The following is an 18,504-nucleotide window of genomic DNA, read 5'->3' on the forward strand; positions in this document are numbered from 1 at the left end:
AAGCCCAGCTCGTTTCCTGCTTTTCCTGCTCTGGGAACTCAGGGATTTGGGATCAGAATGGGAATGGAAATGGTGAAAATCCCCTCCGGAAGGCTCTGAGGGCTTTTCCCCATCCTGGATTCCCAGGGTTTTTTTTGGGAGAGCGGGAAGAAGCGAGCGGGACAACGACAACGATGCTCTTTATTGGCATCCCAAGGATACACACGGACACATTCCACCCCCCTGGGCCTCCCCCGTGCATCCCCCCGGGCTCATGCTGCCCCCAGACCCCCCCCCAAATCCTTCTATTCCTACGAAATCGGCCCTGGAATTACAGAGTGGGGAGTGGAGCAACACACGCGCTTGGTACAACACGAAACGAGCTCTGGCTTTGGCTTTGGGTTGCCCTCCTGGCTTTGGGGTTGTTTTTTGGTGGTTTTGGAGTTTTATTTCCGTTTTTTCCCCGCAGCTCAGGGGGGTTTGAGGCAGCCCCCGGCTTCTCTTTGGATGCTGAGTTTGTCCCCGTTCCCTCGGCACTGAAAACTTTGATTTTTGGGATTGGGGGGTGCTGAAATCCCTTCCCATGGCTTTGAAAACCTGAGGGTGAGGCAGGGATGTCCTGAGGAACAGAATTCCCAGCGGGAGAGGCTGGGCTGGGCTGGCTCTGCCAGGAAATTCAGTTTGGGTTTGGGCACCTCGATCCAGGCACCCTCAGCTTGTCCTGGGGTCACTTTCCAAAAATCCCAAACCAATGGGAGCCACCTGAAGGTGGCCAGTGATGGAATTCATCCGAAAATAATCCAAAATTCATCTCAAATCCATCCCAAATTGATGCCAAATCCACCCAAAATCCATCCCGAATTCATGCAAAATTCATGCCAAATCCACCCCAAATTAATCCAAAATTCATGCCAAATCCTGAACCCTAAATTCACCCCAAATCCATCCTGAATCCATCCCAAATCCATTCCAGACTAATCCCAAATGGATCCCCTAAATCCATCTCAAATCTGTCCGAAACTCATCCCCCAAATTCATCCCAAATCCATTCCAGATTAATCCCAAATCCACCCCAAATCCACCCCAAATCCATCCCGTTGCGTGGCTCGGTCTGGCAGGATCTGGGGGTTTCCAGCCCACTGCGAGTGGGGTTGGAAATTTGGGGCAAATTTCCTTGGATTTGGGTGATGGGAAGAGTTTGGGACGCAGATTTGGGATTTTCAGCCCTTCCAGCTCTTCCCAAAGGATCTTGGCTGGAATCCCCCAAATCCCAGCCTGTGTTCTCCGTCACCCAGAGCATAATGGGAAGGAAATTTCCAGAAGGTTCTGGAGGATCTGGGTGCTGGAATCTCCCAAATCCCAGCCTGGGTTTTCCATCACCCAGAGTGCAATGGGAGGGAAATTTCCAGAAGGTTCTGGAGGAGCTGGGTGCTGGAATTCCCTAAATCCCAGCCTGGTTCTCCATCACCCAGAGCATAATGGGAAGGAAATTTCCAGAAGGTTCTGGAGGATCTGGGTGCTGGAATTCCCTAAATCCCAGCCTGTGTTCTCCGTCACCCAGAGCACAATGGGAAGGAAATTTCCAGAAGGTTCTGGGGGATCTTGGATGGAATCTCCCAAATCCCAGCCTGGTTCTCCATCACCCAGAGTGCAATGGGAGGGAAAATTCCAGAAGGTTCTGGAGGATCTGGAATTCCATGGAAGCTGCTCCAGCCCTGGAGACTCCGAGCTCTGCCGGGATCATCCCAACCCTGCTGTGGGATTTTGGGGCCTCCCCGTGGAGCCTTTAAGGCCAGAAACGAGGGGGGACCAAAGGGTTGGGATGGGAATTCCCAGCTGGAAGTGGGGAGGGGACAGGGCTGTCCCCAGAGGGTGACACCGAGCACTGGGTCAAACACCAAATCCTATTTACAGATCTCTCCTCTGGGAGGGCCCAAAAATCCCATTCTGGGAAAAATCCCGTTCTGGGAAAAATCCCGTTCTGGAAAATACCCATTCTGGAAAAAATTCCGTTCTGGGAAAAAAATCCCATTTTGCCATCGGGGAGGAATTTTGGGATGAATCCAGAGGGCAGGGACGGCCACACCTGGCTGGGGGCGTTGGGGACATTGCCAGAAGCTTGGTGGCATCTCAGGGGACACTCCCTGGACCGGTGACCACTCAGGGGACGTCTCCAGGCCAGTGACAGCCCAGGGGACATCCTGAGGCTGGTGGCAGCTCAAGGGACATTCCCCAGGCCAGTGGCAGCTCCAGCTCACCCAGCTGGGGCTGAAACGCCCCCAAAATGTCCTTGGAGTGATGTCACCTCCCCGAATGTCACCCCGGGGGCAGAGGGACATTCCCGAGCCCTTCACAGTGCTGGCACAGCAGGAGCCCTTTCAGCAGGGTGGGGACAGCGGGGACAGGGCAGTGGTGGCCTGGCCCAGCTCAGGGACAGTGCAATGGTGGCAGGGTGGCCTCGGCCTGGTCCCTGCAGCTCGGGGACACGGGGACAGGGCAGGAGGGAGGAGCAGAGCCCTGGAGGTGTCCCCGGGGACAGGCACTTGGTCAGCGCTTTCCACCTTCAGTGTCCCTTTGGTGTCCCCTCAGTGTCCCCTCGGTGTCCCCTGCAGCCCCCATGGGAGCCGTAGCACCCCAAAATCTGCTCCTCAGTGTCCGGGGTGGCCCCGGCTGCTCCCCCAAATCCCTGAAGAGCTGTGGGGAGGCCGCACCCCAAATTTCACAGTGTAGGGAGCCGGGTCTGCTCCCCAGCCCCTCTGAGCCCCCAAATCCTGGGGCAGCTGCTCCAGGGCACCCCAGCCCTGTCCTTCCCCCGTTTTGGGGTAAAAGCAGCCGGATTTGGGAGCGCTGGAGGGGAACAGGAGGAAGAGGAGCCCTGGGGAGAGAAGGAGCTGGAAGGGAGGAGAGGAGAGGTGAGGGCTGAGAGCACGGCGGTCTCTCCGTGTCCATCTGTCCATCTGTCCATCTGTCCATCTGTCCGTCTTTCCCACAGCCGGGATTTGTGATCAGGGTGGGGCTGAGCCCCTCCAACACCATCAGGGGCCAGCACCAGTGCCAGGACCTGCTCGGGGGTGACCCCACCACGACCCCCCAGCTTTGGGATCAGGCGGGGCTGAGCTCCCCAACACCGGGGACTGGGACCTGCACTGGGGCGCTCGGGGTGACCCCACAACCTCTCCCCAGTGCCGGGATTCGGGATCAAGGTGGGGCCGAGCCCCCCAACACCATCAGGGCACCGGGAGCTGCTCGGGGGTGACCCCAGCGCCTGCCCCTGGAGCCGGGATTTGTGATCATTGTGATCAAGGTGGGGCCGAGCCCCCCAACACCGGGGAACGGGAGCTGCTCGGGGGTGACCCCATCGCCTCCCCCCGGTGCCGGGATTCGAGATCAAGGTGGGGCCGAGCCCCCCAACACCATCAGGGCACCGGGAGCTGCTCGGGGGTGACCCCGGCGCCTCCCCCCGGCACCGGGCAGGCTCAGCCCCCCGGGCCGGCCCTCACACCGGGGAGGTGGCGGTGGAGTCGCTGGCCAGGCTGTCGGCGATGTCGCCGCGCTGCAGGCGGCGCAGGGCGGCCAGGAGCGCGTCCAGCGTGGCCGACTCGCGGCCGGCCCAGTGCGCCAGCAGCGCCCGCGCCGGGGCCTCCTCGCGCGTGAAGGACTCGATCAGCTCCTCCTTGTAGCCCAGCTCCCCCGCCAGCTGCCGCCACGTGTCCTCGGCAGAGCTGCCCAGCAGCTTCTCCACCTCCTCCTGCTTGCTGGCCGGCAGCGCTGAGTACGGGCTGCCGTCCGCCTTGGGGGCTGCTGGAGAGAGGGGAACGGTCTGAGAGCCTGCCCGGGGTGTGCCATCCTCCCTGCCCTCACCTGGGTGTCCCTGCCCTCACCTGGGTGTCCCTGTCCTTACCTGAGTGTACCTGTCTATCCCTGAGTGCCTAGTGTCTCCTCCTGCCCACCGTGTCCTGTCATCCCTGAGTGCCTGTGCTCATCCTCCCTGCCCTTACCTGGGTGTCCCTGCCCATCCCAGATTGTCCCTGTCCATTCCTGGGTCTCTGTGCCCATCCTTCCTACCCTTACCTGGGTAAGTGTCCCTGTTCATCCCTGGATGTCCCTGCCCATCCCTGAGTGTTTCTGTCCATGCCCTGGTGTCCCTGTCCATACTTCCTGTCCATCCCAGGTGTCTCTGCCCATCCCAGATTGTCCTTGTCCTTCCCAGATTGTCTCTGCCCATCCCTGGGTGTCCCTGTCCATCCTCCCTGCCCATCTCACTCACATTGTCCCTGCCCATCTTGGGGTGCCCTGTCCATCCCAGGTGTCTCTGCCCATCCCAGATTGTCCTTGTCCATCCCTTGGTGTCCCTGTCCATCCTCCCTGGACTTTACCCGGGTGTCCCTGCCCATCCCAAATTTTCTCTACCCACCCCAAGGTGTCCCTGTCCATCCCCTCATGTCCCTGTCCATCCTTCCTGTCCATCTCAGGGTGTCCCTGTCCATCCCCAGGATGTCCCTGCCCATCCCAGATTGTCCCCACCCATCCCTGGGATGTCCCTGTCCATCCCCAGATTGTCCCTGCCCACCCCAGATTGTCCCCACCCATCCCTGGGATGTCCCTGTCCATCCCCAGATTATCCCTGCCCATCCCAGATTGTCCCTATCTGTCCCAGATTTTCCCTGCCCATCCCAGGGTGTCCCTGCCCTCCCCCTGCCCACCCCAGGGTGTCCCAGCAACCCCACCTGGCCCCTGGGTGCCCCCTGCCCACCCCAGCAGCCCCACCTGGCCCCTGGGTGCCCTGCCCGGGCGGCTGCTGCTCGTGCAGGCTCTGGCTGTCCACGGAGATGCCGCTGTCGCTGTGCAGCTTCTCGCCCTCGGGGGACGGCGTCTGGTTCACCGGGCGGTTGTTGGCGCCTTGCTTGTTCTGCTTGCAGCTGTTCCACCTGCGGGGACAGCGGAGCATGGGTGACATCCCCGGGGGTGGCAGGGCTTGGTCCCCTTCCCTGGGGTGTGTCCCATTCCCTGGGCTTTGTCCCCTTTCCCTGGGGTTTGTCTCAATTTCTGGGGTTTGTCCCCTTCCCTGGGACTTGTCCCATTGTATGGGGTTTGTCCCCCTCCCTGGGTTTGTCCAATTTTCTGGGATTTGTCCCATTTTCTGGGGTTTGTCCCATTTTCTGGTTTCTGTCTTGGTGCAGGGACAGGGACAGGGGATGGAACAGGGACAAAGAGACAAGGACAGGGACAGGGAGGTGGACAGGGATAGGAATAGGGACAGGAATAGGGACAGGGACATGGACCCAGACAAGGACAGGGTTGCAGTGTGTCCCCCACCCTGCTGCCACCTCCCTCCTCACCCCTCACACAATTTTGGAAATCCGCCCATCCTGGTGCCCTCGGTGGAGGCAGCTGTGGCTGTGGGACATCCAGAGAGGGGTCCCACAGTTCCCCCCTCCCCAAATCCCTGTCCCTGCTGTACCCCGGTACCTCTTGAAGGCGATGTAGGCCACCAGCCCCACCACCACGGCGGCCAGGATGGAGCAGTAGACGGGGATGAGGTTGTCGCTGGTGCCGTGGGTGAGCACGGGCTGCGAGCTGCCCATGACGGTCGTGGCCGTGTCGGCCGCGGTGCTGGGCCCGCCCTCGGTGCTCGGCGGCTCCCTGGTGGCCTCGGGGCTCTCGGAGCCCCCCAGGGACGGGGCAGGCGTGGTCCAGCGAGGGTGGAGCCCTGGCGGGGCGGAGGGAAGGGAAATGGGGGTCAGGATGAGCCACAGATTTGCCCTGCCCCGGGGTGGCTGTGGCTGTGTCAGCGCTGTCCCAGTGGCCCCCAAACCCAGGGAAACCGCCCCAGCTGTCCCCAAACCCACCCTCGGCACAGCCCAGCTGTCCCCAAACCCGCCCTGAGGCAGCCCAGGTGTCCCCAAACCCACCCTGAGGCGGCCACCAACCCACCCTGGGGCAAGCCAGTGTCCCCAAACCCACCCTGAGGCAGGGAAACCGCCCCAACTGTCCCCAAACCCCCCCTGGGGCAGCCCAGGTGCCCACGCCCCGCACGCAGCCGCTCCCGCAGCCCCAGGACCTGGCTTTGCTCCTTTCCCGGCCCCTGCGGCTCCACCCGGGCGTGACCCCGCTCCTGCCACACCCGGGCGTGTCCCGGGAGCCGCGGGGCCGTCTGGGCTTGTCCCAGGGACACACGTGGGAGCCCCATGCCATGCCATGCCATGCCACCCCATCCCATCCCGAATTCCCTGTGCCCTCTCTGGTGCCAGGGCCAGGCCACATCCCCCAGCCCATCCCAGAGTGAGACTGAGATGGGAATTGTGCCAGGAGCTGGGACTTCACCCTGCCACCCCCTTGCCAGCCCCTGCCAGTCCCCTGGGATTGTGCCAGGCTGAGATTGTGACAAACTGGGATTGTGCCATGCTGGGATTGTGCCACGCTGGGATCAGGACTGAGCTGGGATTGTGCTGAGCTGGGATTGTGCCAGGTTGGAATTGTGCCCCGCCAGCCCCGGGGCTTCGGTGGTGTCACTGTCGCCGTCACAGGGGGGTTGGTGCCATCCTGCCCTGCCGTGTCCCTGTCCCTGTCCCATCCTGCCCTGCCGTGTCCCAGTGCCATCCTGCCTGGCTGTGTCCCACTGGCATCCTGTCCCATCCTGCCTTGTCCTGTCCTGGTGCCATCCTGGCCTGTCCTTCCCTGTCCCTGTCCCATCCTGCCCTGCCGTGTCCCGGTGCCATCCTGCCTGGCTGTGTCCCACTGGCATCCTGTCCCATCCTGCCCTGCTGTGTCCCTGTCCCATCCTCCCTTGTCCTGTCCTGCCGTGTCCCAGCCCCCGCTGCCCTTTGGAACCCCTTCCCGGGCCCACAGCAGACAAAGCCACCGCTGTGTCCCTGACTTGTGGCTCCATTTACTCGACCCTTGGGCGGAGCTGCCCCTCAGCCCGGCTCGGCGGCGGCCGGGACAAAGAAAGAAAAGCTTTCTGCTTTTGTGGTGCCACGCTCGGGGCACGGAGTGACGCTGTGCCCGCCCGGGAACGCGGCTGGGGCTGGCCAGGAGCCCGGGAGGAGCAGCCCTGGTGGAGCCTCTCCCTCTGGAGCAGCCCCGCTTCCTCCAGGAGCTCAGCACGGCTCTGATTTTGCTCTGCCCCTTTTTTCTCTCCTTTTTTCTCCCCTTTTTCCCTTCCTGCGGGGCTGGAGCTGTGTTTGGGATGCTGATGGGGACAGGTACGAAACCCCGGCTCCTTTCCCTTGCCCAGCACTCCCAGATCCCAGCACCTCTCCCCAAACCCAGGCCCAGCTGCACCGGGTATGTCCCAGCGGTGGCAGCAGAGCGGTGACAATGACACAGCCACACCGGGTACAGCTCTACCCCACAGCAGGGCCGTGACAATGGCACACACCGGGAACGTCCCTGTGGTGGCAGCAGAGCGATGACAATGGCACAGCCACACCGAGAATATCCTTGGAGTGGCAGCAGAGCTGTGACAATGACACAGACACACCGGGTACAGCTCTACCCCACAGCAGAGCTGTGACAATGACACAGCCACATCGGGAACGTCCCAGCGGTGGTGGCAGAGCAGTGACAATGGCACACACCAGGTACAGCTCTTACCCACAGCAGAGCAGTGACAATGCCACAGCCACACCAGGAACATCCCAGCAGTGTCACCAGAGCTGTGACAATGACACAGCCACACCGGGAACGTCCCTATGGTGGCAGCAGAGCCGTGACAATGGCACACACCGGGGAATGTCCCAGCAGTGACAGCAGAGCGGTGACAATGACACAGCCACATTGGGAAGAGCGGTGACAATGGCACCCACCATTGGCACACACCGGGCACGTCCCAGCAGTGACACCAGAGCAGTGACAATGGCACAGCCACACCGGGCACGGCTCTTACTCCACAGCAGAGTGGTGACAATGACACAGCCACATTGGGAAGAGCGGTGACAATGGCATCCACCATTGGCACACACCGGGCACATCCCAGCAGTGACACCAGAGCAGTGACAATGGCACAGCCACACCGGGCACGGCTCTTACCCCACAGCAGAGCCATGACAATGCCACACACCGGGAGTGTCCCAGCAGTGGCACCAGAGCCGTGACAATGCCACACACCGGGAGTGTCCCAGCAGTGGCACCAGAGCCATGACAATGGCACACACCAGGAATATTCCAGCAGTGACACCAGAGCTGTGACAATGGCACACACCAGGAATATTCCAGCAGTGACACCAGAGCCGTGACAATGACACAGCCACACCGGGCACGGCTCTTACCCCACAGCAGAGCCATGACAATGGCACACACCGGGAGTGTCCCAGCAGTGGCACCAGAGCTGTGACAATGGCACACACCAGGAATATTCCATCAGTGACACCAGAGCCATGACAATGCCACACACCGGGAATGTCCCAGCAGTGACACCAGAGCCGTGACAATGGCACACACCAGAATATTCCATCAGTGAACACCAGAGCCATGACAATGCCACACCCAGGATATCCATCAGTGACAACCAAGCCGTGCAATGCCACACACCGGGAGTGTCCCAGCAGTGACACCAGAGCCGTGACAATGCCACACACCGGGCACACTCTTACCCCGGCACTCGGCGTCCGCCACGGCCGTGCACTCGCGCACCAGCACCTCGTTGTCCTCGCAGGTGGTGCAGGGCAGGCAGGGGTCCACGAAGTTGGCCTCGCTGGAGAAGGTGCCCTCGGGGCACTCCTCGCACACGGTGTCCTGCGAGTCCTTGCAGGGGAACATGAGCCCGAAGCCGACCTCGCAGACGCGGCACTCGCGGCAGCTGCCGCTGCTCTCGTCCTGGAAGTAGCCGTAGGCGCAGCGGCACACGGCGTCGTCGGTCTCCACGCAGGGCGCCGACATGCTCTGCAGCCCCTCGCACTGCGTGCACGGCTTGCACGGCTCCGTGGCGCTGGCCGTGTCCGAGAAGGTGACGCCTGATGGGGACGGAGCGGGGGGGATCAAAGCTCTGCTTCTGCTTTCCTTCATTTCCCTCTGGGGTCAGAGCCAGAGGGGTCTCTGTGCTCCCCCCAGGCTCAGCTTCCCGTCAATGCCTTCCCCATTCCTGTCAATGCCTTCCCCATTCCCACAGAAATTCCCAGCTCCTCATCTCCCAGGCTCCTCAGCCCATTCACATCTCCCCCAATCCCCAGCAATTCCCAGTTTGGAGCATCATTCTAGGCTCAGCTTCCCAGTAACATCCTCCCCATTCCTCTGCAATTCCCGGTTTGGAATCCTTCCAGACCCAAATTCCCAGTACCACCTTCTCCATTCCCACCACAATTCCCAGCTCCAGCACACTCCAGGCTCCCGTTCCCATTGACATCTGCACCATTCCCACAGCAATTCCCAGTTTGGAGCATCCTTCCAGGCTCAACTTCCCATTGACACCGGCACCATTCCCACCTCCTCATCCCATTCTTCTGCAATTCCCGGTTTGGAGCATCATTGCAGGTTCATCTTCCCAGTAACATCATCCCCATTCCCTTCTCATCAGCCCATTCACACCTTCCCCATTCCCCAGCAATTCCCAGTTTGGAGCATCCTTCCAGGCTGAATTTCTCTCCCCATTCCCGCCTCCTCATCCCATTCCCGCCTCCTCATCCCAATTCCTCTGCAATTCCCAGTTTGGAGCATCCTTCCAGGCTGAATTTCTCTCCCCATTCCCACCTTCCCCATTCCCCAGCAATTCCCAGTTTGAAGCATCCTTCCAGGCTGAATTTCTCTCCCCATTCCCGCCTCCTCATCCCATTCCCGCCTCCTCATCCCAATTCCTCTGCAATTCCCAGTTTGGAGCATCCTTCCAGGTTCAGCTTCCCATTGACACCTGCACCATTCCCTCCTCCTCATCCTCATTCCCCCCTTCTCAATCCCCATTCCCCCCTTCTCAATCCCCATTCCCCCCTCCTCAATCCCCATTCCTCCCTCCTCATCCTCATTCCCGCCTCCTCACCCCATTCCCTCCCCAATTCCCATTCCCCTGGGTCCATCCTGGCTGCGCCGCCCCCATTGCCCATCCCAGCGCTCTCTGCTCACATCCCCTCGCTAATTCCCCATTTTATTCCCTTTCTGACCCCCGGGGCCATCCCCTGCCCTCACACCCCATCGCTTTCCCCGCACATCCTGCCGGGGTCCCGGGGGTCCCGCTGTCCCCGCTGTCCCCGGTGGCAGCGCTGACTGTGCCTGACCCCGCGGCTCCTGCGCTCCGGTTTCAGCCCGCAGGACGCGCTGCGGGGGAAATCGATGCCCGTTCCGAGCCGTGCCCGCTCCCGGAGGAGCTCGGGGATATTTTTAGCCCCGGAAGAGGCAGCGGAGCCCGGCCTGGAGGGCGCAGCTGCTGCTGCTGCCCCCGCTCCCACCGGAGCTCCCGGCCCATGGCGGGGAAATTCCAGGGGTGGAGAAGGGGCTGGGGATCCCTGCGACCCCTGCTCAGCCCCAGGGATGGTGCTGGGAATGATTCCTGCTCCCAGCAGCTTCCCTGAGGACACCGAGCTGCTCGGGACAGGAATTTCGGGCTGCTCCCGAGGGGGATGGAGCACCCTGGAGGAGGGATGGTGGTTCCATCCCATCCTCAGCAGCAGATTTTCCCCATCCCCAACACCTTCCCTCACCCTCTGCCTGTGCCTGGATGTCCTGCCCCTGCCCTGAGGCTTTCCCTGGACCTGCAGAGGATTTGGAGTCACAAAATCCCGGGAATGGTTTGGGTCAGGAGGGACCTCAAACCCCCCGATTTCCTGGACAGGGACATCTCCCGCTATCCCGGGCTGCCTCCAAACCCATCCTCGCTATCCCGGGCTGCTCCCAAACCCATCCCAGTTATCCCGGACTGCCTCCAAACCCATCCTCGCTATCCCGGGCTGCTCCCAAACCCATCCTCGCTATCCCGGGCTGCTCCCAAACCCATCCCCGCTATCCCAGGCTGCTCCCAAACCCATCCTCGCTATCCCAGGCTGTGCCAAACCCATCCCCGCTATCCCAGGCTGCTCCCAAACCCATCCCCGCTATCCCAGGCTGTGCCCAAACCCATCCTCGCTATCCCAGGCTGCTCCCAAACCCATCCCCGCTCTCCCAGGCTGCTCCCAAACCCATCCCAGCTATCCCAGGCTGCTCCCAAACCCATCCTCGCTATCCCAGGCTGCTCCCAAACCCATCCTCGCTATCCCAGGCTGCTCCCAAACCCATCCCCGCTATCCCAGGCTGTGCCAAACTCATCCCGCTATCCCAGGCTGCTCCAAGCCCACCCTTGCTCTCCCAGGCTGCTCCCAAACCCATCCCCGCTATCCCAGGCTGCTCCCAAACCCATCCCAGCTATCCCAGGCTGCTCCCAAACCCATCCTCACATCCCAGGCTGCTCCAAACCCATCTCGCTCTCCCCGGCGCCTCCAAACCATCCCGCAATCCAGATTGCTCCAAACCCATCTCGTTATCCCAGGCTGCTCCCAAACCCATCCCAGCTATCCCAGGCTGCCTCAACCCTTCCCCGCTACCCGGGCTGCTCCAAGCCCATCCTCGGTCAACAGGGCAGCTGTGGCTCCCCCGGTCCCGCTGTCCCTGTCGTTTCCAGCCCCTCGCAGCCCCAGCCCCGTGCCCGAGCAGCAGCGCCGGAGCAGCCCCGGGGCGGCACACGCGGCTCCCATTAACCCGGGCTCATGCCTCGCATTATGCTGAATTATTGATGGGCGCCATTAGAGCGGGGAAGTGGCCAGGAAAGGCTTTCGGCTGAGTGGGCACATTTGCAGCGGCAGCCGAGGGGATCTGAGCTGAGCAATTACAGCCCCGCAGCGAACGGGGCCGAGCCCCCGGCCCTCCCTCCCCCGGAGGCTGCGGGGATGAATAAATCATGAGCAGCCCCCGGGCTCTGGGGGGCTGCGATGGGGGGAATTAGAGCAATCCCCCCGTTTTGGGGGATTTCTGGCAGCCCCCGGGCTCTGGGGGGATGCGATGGGGGAAATCAGAGCAACCCCCCCCTTTTGGGGTGTTTCTGGCAGCCCCCGGGCTCTGGGGTGTTGGGATGGGGAAAAAGAGGGAATTAGAGCAATCCCCCCCCGTTTTGGGGTGTTTCTGGCAACCCTCGGGCTCTGGGGTGTTGGGATGGGAGGAAAGGGGGAATTAGAGCAATCCCCCCACTTTTGGGGTGTTTCTGGCAGCCCCCGGGCTCTGGGGTGTTGGGATGGGAGGAAAGGGGGAATCAGAGCAATCCCCCCATTTTGGGGTGTTTCTGGCAGCCCCCCGGGCTGTGGCAGGGCTGGTATGGGGGGAAAGGGGCAATCAGAGCAATCCTCCCCTTTGGGGTGTTTCTGGCAACCCTCGGGCTCTGGGGTGTTGAGATGGGAGGAAAGGGGGAATCAGAGCAATCCCCCATTTTGGGGTGTTTCTGGCAGCCCCCTGGGTTTTGGCAGGGCTGGGATGGGGGGAAAGGGGGAATCAGAGCAATCCCCCCTCTTTGGGGTGTTTCTGGCAACCCTCGGGCTCTGGGGTGTTGAGATGAGAGGAAAGGGGGAATCAGAGCAATCCCCCATTTTGGGGTGTTTCTGGCAGCCCCCCGGGCTCTGGCAAGGCCGGGCTTTTTGCAGAGGATTTTTCGGGAACGATTCCCCCGAGGGCCGGGAACGCGGCCAAGGGAGTGCTCGGAGGAGGCAGCCCCGGGTGCAGGTGGGGACCCTCGGCCCTGGGCCGTGCCCACATTCCTGGGGCGCAGTCTGGAGGCCGTGCCAGCAGCGGGGCTGCCTCCGCCTGCCCGGCCCGAGGCAGCGGCATCCGGGGGAGCCGGGGGGATCCAAACGTGTCCTGAGGGATCCAGGGGGATCAGGGTGTGTCCAGCAGGATCCAGGGGGATCCAAATGTGTCCAGGGGGATCCAGGAGGATCCACAGGGATCCAAACATGTCCAGGGAGAATCTAGGGGGATCCAAACATGTCCAGGGGGATCCAGGGGGAATCTAGGGGGATCCAGGGGGATCAGGGTGTGTCCAGCAGGATCCAGGGGGATCCAGACATGTCCAGGGGGATCCAGAGGGATCCAAACATGTCCAGGGAGAACCTAAGGGGATCCAAACATGTCCAGGGGGATCCAAACGTGTCCAGGGGGATCCAAACGTGCCCAGAGGGATCCAGGAAAAATCTAGGGGGATCCAGGGGGATCAGGGTGTGTCCAGCAGGATCCAGGGGGATCCAAACGTGTCCAGGGAGAATCTAAGGGGATCCAAACGTGTCCAGGGGATCCAAACGTGTCCAGGGGGATCCAGGGGGAATCTAGGGGGATCCAGGGGTATCGGGGTGTGTTCAGCAGGATCCAGGGGGATCCAAACATGTCCAGGAGGATTTAGAGGGATCCAGGCATGTCCAGGGGGATCCAGAGGGAATCCTGGGGGATGCAGGGGGATCTGGGTGTGTCCAGTGGGATCCAGCATGATCCGGGGGGATTCAGGGGGATCCAGGTGTTAAATGGGGGATCCAGGGGGTTCCAGGCCCACAGGGCTCCTCTCCCCATCCCAGCAAGGGACAGCTGTGGGGTTTGCAGGTTTCCTTCCGTCCACACCCCAAAATCCCTCTCAGGGAAGAGCTGAGGGTGGGGAGGAGCTTTTCCCTCAGTGGGATCCATCCCCATTGGGATCCATCCCCATTGGGATCCATCCCTCACTGGGGTCCATCCCTCACTGGGGTCCGTCCCCTCATCCAGGAGGGATCCAGCCCCGTTTCCCGGCCGGGCTCAGGGAAGCAGAGCCGTCCATCGATTTCTCAGGACGCTGAGGTATTTTTAGCCCTGCCCTGGCTCTGCTCCTCCAGCTCTGGCTCTGTTCCTCCAGCCTCCTCTGCCTCCTGTCTGCTCCCTCTCCATCCCAAACCCCCCTGAGCACACCCCAAACCCCCTCTGTACCTGACAGCACTGCCCAGACCCCAAACTCCCATTTTGGGGAGGAATCCTCCATTTTTAACCCATCCTTTCCGCAGAAACCGCCTCAATCCCCTCCTGGCTCAGCACAGGGGTGTGACCAGGGGACACTGTGACACTTTGGGGGGTGTTTGGGTACTCACTGTCCAGGCAGGGCTCGCACAGGGGTGTGACCAGGGGACACTGTGACACTTTGGGGGGTGTTTGGGTACTCACTGTCCAGGCAGGGCTCGCACACCGTCTGGTTGACCCCGCAGGGCTGCACCACGCCCTCGCCCACGTTGCAGAGCCGGCAGCACTCCCCGCCCAACGTGAACAGCCTGGAGGCACAATCGTCCTTGGAGGCGCCGGCCCCGGGGCCCTGCGGAGAGCAGAGCCCAGAGGTCACCTCTGTCACCTCTGTCACCTCTGTCACCTCCCAGATGTGACAGCCAGGGAGGGGCCCACTCTGGAGACACCCCACTCTGCTGAATGCTGAGGATTCATGATGAGAGGAATGCTGAATTTGGGGAGAAAAGCGCTTTTCCAGGCAAAATCCACTCCTCAGGAAGGCCCTGCTGAGATCTGTGCTGGAGGGAGCCGGGAGGGTCCTCAGGGGGCTTTGGGGTGATGTGGCCGCTGTTTCCCTGTCCCTGTCCCTCCCTCAGCCACCTCCCCTAAGGGCACTGAGCCATTCGGGGGGCTCAGCCCTTCCCAGCCTGGGAATGGGAGAGGAGAGGAAGAATTCCTGCCCCAAGGAGGGTCTGGGGGGGCTCCTCTGCCCCCCAAAAACCCCCTGGGAAACGGGGCAGAAATGGGGAACTGAGGGAGCAGCAGGAGCCTGGGTGACCTCCCCTCCCTGCCTGGTGACACCGGGTGTCGCTGCAGGTACAACCTGCCAGCTACGACCTGTCACCACACCTGAACGCCACCAACACCCCTCGGGGCTCTGCAGCCCGGGCAGGGCCGATCTGCCCCCCAAAACCCCCGTGGGGTGCAGGAGCCCTGTGTCCCACCGCCGGTCCCAGCCCTGCCAGGCCCCTCTGCCCCCCGGCCGGTGCTGGGCACGGGGGGAGCCCCGCGGGAGCGTCTGGCGGCCTCGTCAGCGCCTTGGCCGCGTCCCCGCGCTCCGAGCGGCGCTCGGGGCTCCGCATCCGGCGGGGCCGAGACAATGGAGCGCCAATTGCAGGCAGCTGAATGACAAAGTGCTCCAATTACCCCGCGCTGCGAGGCGGCCGCTCCCGCTCCCCCTCCCCGCCAGCCGGCCCTGGCAGCGCCTTCTTCCAGAGCCCTTCTCCAGAACCCCTCTCCAGACCCTTTCCCAGAACCCTTTCCCAGAACATTTTCCCAGATCCTTTTTTTTCCAGATCCTTTTCCCAGATCATTTTCCCAGATCCTTTTCCCAGGCCCTTTTTACAAACCCTTTTTTCCAGACCCTTTTCCTGAACCTTTTCCCAGCCCCTTTTCCCAGCCCCTTTCCTCAGCCCTTTTTCCAAACCCTTTTCCCAGACCCTTTCCCAGAACATTTCCCCAGATCATTTTTTCAGATCCTTTTCCCAGCCCCTTTTTCCTTTCCCAGAACATTTTCCCAGATCCTTTTCTAGCCCCTTTTCCCAGCCCCTTTTCCCAGGCTCTATTTCCAGACCCTTTCCCAGATAATTTTTCCAACCCCTTTTCCCAGATCCTTTTTCCAGCCCCTTTCCCCAGCCCCTTTTCTCGCCCCTGTTTCCAAACCCTTTCTCCAGACCATTTTCCACCCCCTTTTCCCAGTTCCTTTTCCCACTCCAGGCAGGCAAGGAAGGATTGGAATACCGGGAACCCTCCCAGCACCCCAAATATCCCCTGGGAATGGTTTGGGGTGAGGCCGTGCCCACACGTGTGGGGCACATTTGGGGTTTTGGGGTCCAGCCGGGCACAGCCCAGCCTGAGCTCCTCCAGGGCAGGGTTTGGATGCTCAGAGATCCCAGGGATGTGATTCCAGGGGCCGGGAATGGGGCTGGGTGTGAGTGGTGATGGGGCTGGGCCATGGGGCACCCAGAGCATCCCACCATCCCAGAGACCCCAGAGCATCCCACGGTTCCAGGGATCCCAGAACTTCCAAGGATCCCGGAGAATCCCACAATTCCAGAGACCCCAGAGCATCCCACGGTTCCAGGGATCCAGGGATGTCACAGCATCCCCTGATCCCAGAGCTTCCCTCAATCCCAGAGATCCCAGAGATCTCACAGCTTTCCCTGATCCCAGAGCATCTGGGTGGTCCCAAAGCTTCCAGAGATCCCAGAGCATCCCATGATCCCAGATCTTCCAGAGATCCCAGAGATCCCAGAGCATCCAAAACCCCCAGATCTTCCCCTGATCCCAGAGTATCCCCTGATCCCAAAGATCCCAGACCATCCCACAATCTCAGAGTTTCCAGGGATCCCAGACCTTCCCCTGATCCCAGATCTACCTCCAATCCCAGAATTTCCCCCGATCCCAAATTTTCTCCTGATCCCAGATCTCCCATCTCCCTCACAGCTGTGAGCTGCCCGCTTGGGACGGGCCTGGCCGGGCCACCCGGACCCATTCCAGGCCCACCCGGACCCATTCCAGGCCCACCCGAACCCATTCCAGGCCCACCCGGACCCATTCCAGGCCCACCTGTTCCCTCCATCCCGGCTCCCCCGCCCACGCTCCCTGCGCTCTGCGTTAAAGGCGATTCCCCGCTCCAGGTGCCGCGGGCCCCCCTCGTTCCGGGGCTTCCCTTCGGGGCTGGGGGCTCCGAGCGCCCCCCGAGCCTGGGCAGGGGCACCTGGTCCGCGTTAGGCCGCGGAAACGCCGCGTTGTGAGCGCGGCTGGCGGTGACAAAGGCGCGGAATGAACGCCATAAAGCATCCTGACAGCTGGCCCGGCCCGGAGGGCGCGGGCGGCACCTCTGGAAGCTCCGAACGGCGTTTGGAGGCGGCTCGGGGGGGCTGGAGCCGGGCAGGCGCTGTGGGTGAGGACGGAGCCGCTCCGAGCGGGATTGGGGAGCTCTGGAGCGGCCGAGCGGGGCAGGGGATGCTCCAGCTGGAGCCGAGATCCGAGATCCGAGAGCGCTCTGCTTCTCTTGGCCGAGCCCGCTCTGGGAGAGGCTCCCAAACCCCGATCCCAAACCCCGGCTCCCAAATCCCCGCTCCCAGCGATTCCCGAACTTTGGGCAGCTCCGGGAGCCGCGTCCGAGCCCCGCGGCTCCGGCTGGACCTGGGAGGTACCGAGGGCGGGCGCGGGGTTCCGGGGGGTTCCCGGGGGGTCCTGAGGGGTCTCGGGGGGTCCCGGGGTGCGGGCACAGCTGGGGAGGCACAGCCGGGTCCCCGTTGTCCCCCCGGACACTCGCAGCCCCGCAGGTGCAGCCCCGCAGGGCAGAGCCAGCCCCGGAGGTGACCCCGGACAGGGCAGCGGCGATTCGGGGACATCCGCAGCAGCCGGGGGGGCTGAGGGCGATGCCCGGCGGGGAATGGTTGGGATCCATCCGGCCGGGACAGCTCCGATTTGGGCACCCCGATGCCGAGGGGGTGACGCGGGAAGGAAGGGTAAAGGGGCCGTGCCAGCCCCGCTCCGCTCCGCAGCCCCCAACTCCGCCTTCAATATCCTGCCCGAGGGGTGTCCGGCTGCCTGAGAGCCCCCCTGGGACCCCCGGCAAATCCCGGCCCCAAACAGCCCCGATCCTGCCCCAGCTGCGGGCCTGGACCCCCCCGGCCCCTGCCCTGAAGTTTTTTGTCTGGAACACACAGCGAGGGCTCTGCCGGGGGGAGAAGGGGCTGAGCCTGAGCTCTGGGGCAGATCGGAGCCGGGAAAATCCGGGAGAGGTTTGGGGGTGCGTGGGGGGCGGTGATAGAGGCGCTGGGGGGGTTCTGCCCCCGCTGCCCCCGCCTGGGGCTCCGTCACCCTTTGCTGTGCCAGAGCGGGCACCGGAGGGGCTGCGGGACCCCCATCCCCACCCAGCTCCCCTCCGCACCCCAAGAGCTCTGCCCGCCCCCCGCGGGGCTCTCCGGTGTCCCCGGGACCCTCCAGCCTCTCTCGGGTGTCCCCGCTCCTCACCCGCGGGGTTCCCATCCCGGGATCCCCGAACCCCCCGTGTGAAGCCCCCGGGACCCCCGAACCCCCCGTGTGAAGCCCCCGGGCGCCTCCATCCCTTCCCCGCCCGGTGCCGCCGCGGGGACTCCCCGTGCCCCGGAGCCTCCGGTGCCGCTCCGGTGCCCCCGGGACGCTCCATCCCCTCCCCGCGGGGCTCGGGGCTGCCCCGGGCGCTGCTCCCGCACTCACCGCCCGCAGCAGCAGCAGCAGCAGCAGCAGCGGCAGGAGCCCGGCCATGGCGGGGCAGCGGCGCCGGTGCCACCCCCGGAGCGGAGCGGAGCGGAGCGGAGCGCGGCCGGGCTGCCCGAGCTCTGCCGCTCTCCGCCGCGGCGGGGCCAGAAAAGGCTGCGAGTCCCTCCTCCCCCTCCTCCTCCTCCTCCTCCTCCTCCTCATCATCATCATCACCATCCCCGCCCCCGGAGCATCACGGAGCGGCCGAGCCCGCACCCTCCGCCGCCGCCACACAAAGCCCGAGAGCCCCCGAGCCCCCCCGGGACCCCCCGGGACCCCCGACACCCCCCGGTCCCCCCGGCCCCGAGCGCT

General features: G+C 63.0%; 1 protein-coding gene across 2 annotated transcripts; it reads right to left on the reverse strand.

Moving 5' to 3' along the window:
- Window positions 1-251: 251 nt before the first annotated feature.
- On the reverse strand, window positions 252-18,237 carry NGFR (nerve growth factor receptor). 2 transcript variants are annotated; one of them, XM_064733912.1, is made up of 6 exons: window positions 18,151-18,237; window positions 14,104-14,248; window positions 8,574-8,933; window positions 5,449-5,689; window positions 4,747-4,907; window positions 252-3,777 (listed from the first exon to the last, which is right to left on the reverse strand). In XM_064733912.1, the coding sequence occupies exons 1-6, from the start codon at window positions 18,196-18,198 to the stop codon at window positions 3,476-3,478; spliced, it is 1,257 nt and encodes a 418-aa protein (XP_064589982.1). In that variant the 5' UTR covers window positions 18,199-18,237; the 3' UTR covers window positions 252-3,475. The 2 variants fall into 2 exon arrangements, with proteins under 2 accessions (XP_064589982.1, XP_064589981.1); XM_064733911.1 differs by having other exon boundaries at window positions 252-3,780.
- Between the last annotated feature and the right edge of the window lie 267 nt (window positions 18,238-18,504).

The sequence above is a fragment of the Zonotrichia leucophrys genome, chromosome 27 (assembly GCF_028769735.1).
Source record: "Zonotrichia leucophrys gambelii isolate GWCS_2022_RI chromosome 27, RI_Zleu_2.0, whole genome shotgun sequence".
NCBI lineage: Eukaryota > Metazoa > Chordata > Aves > Passeriformes > Passerellidae > Zonotrichia > Zonotrichia leucophrys.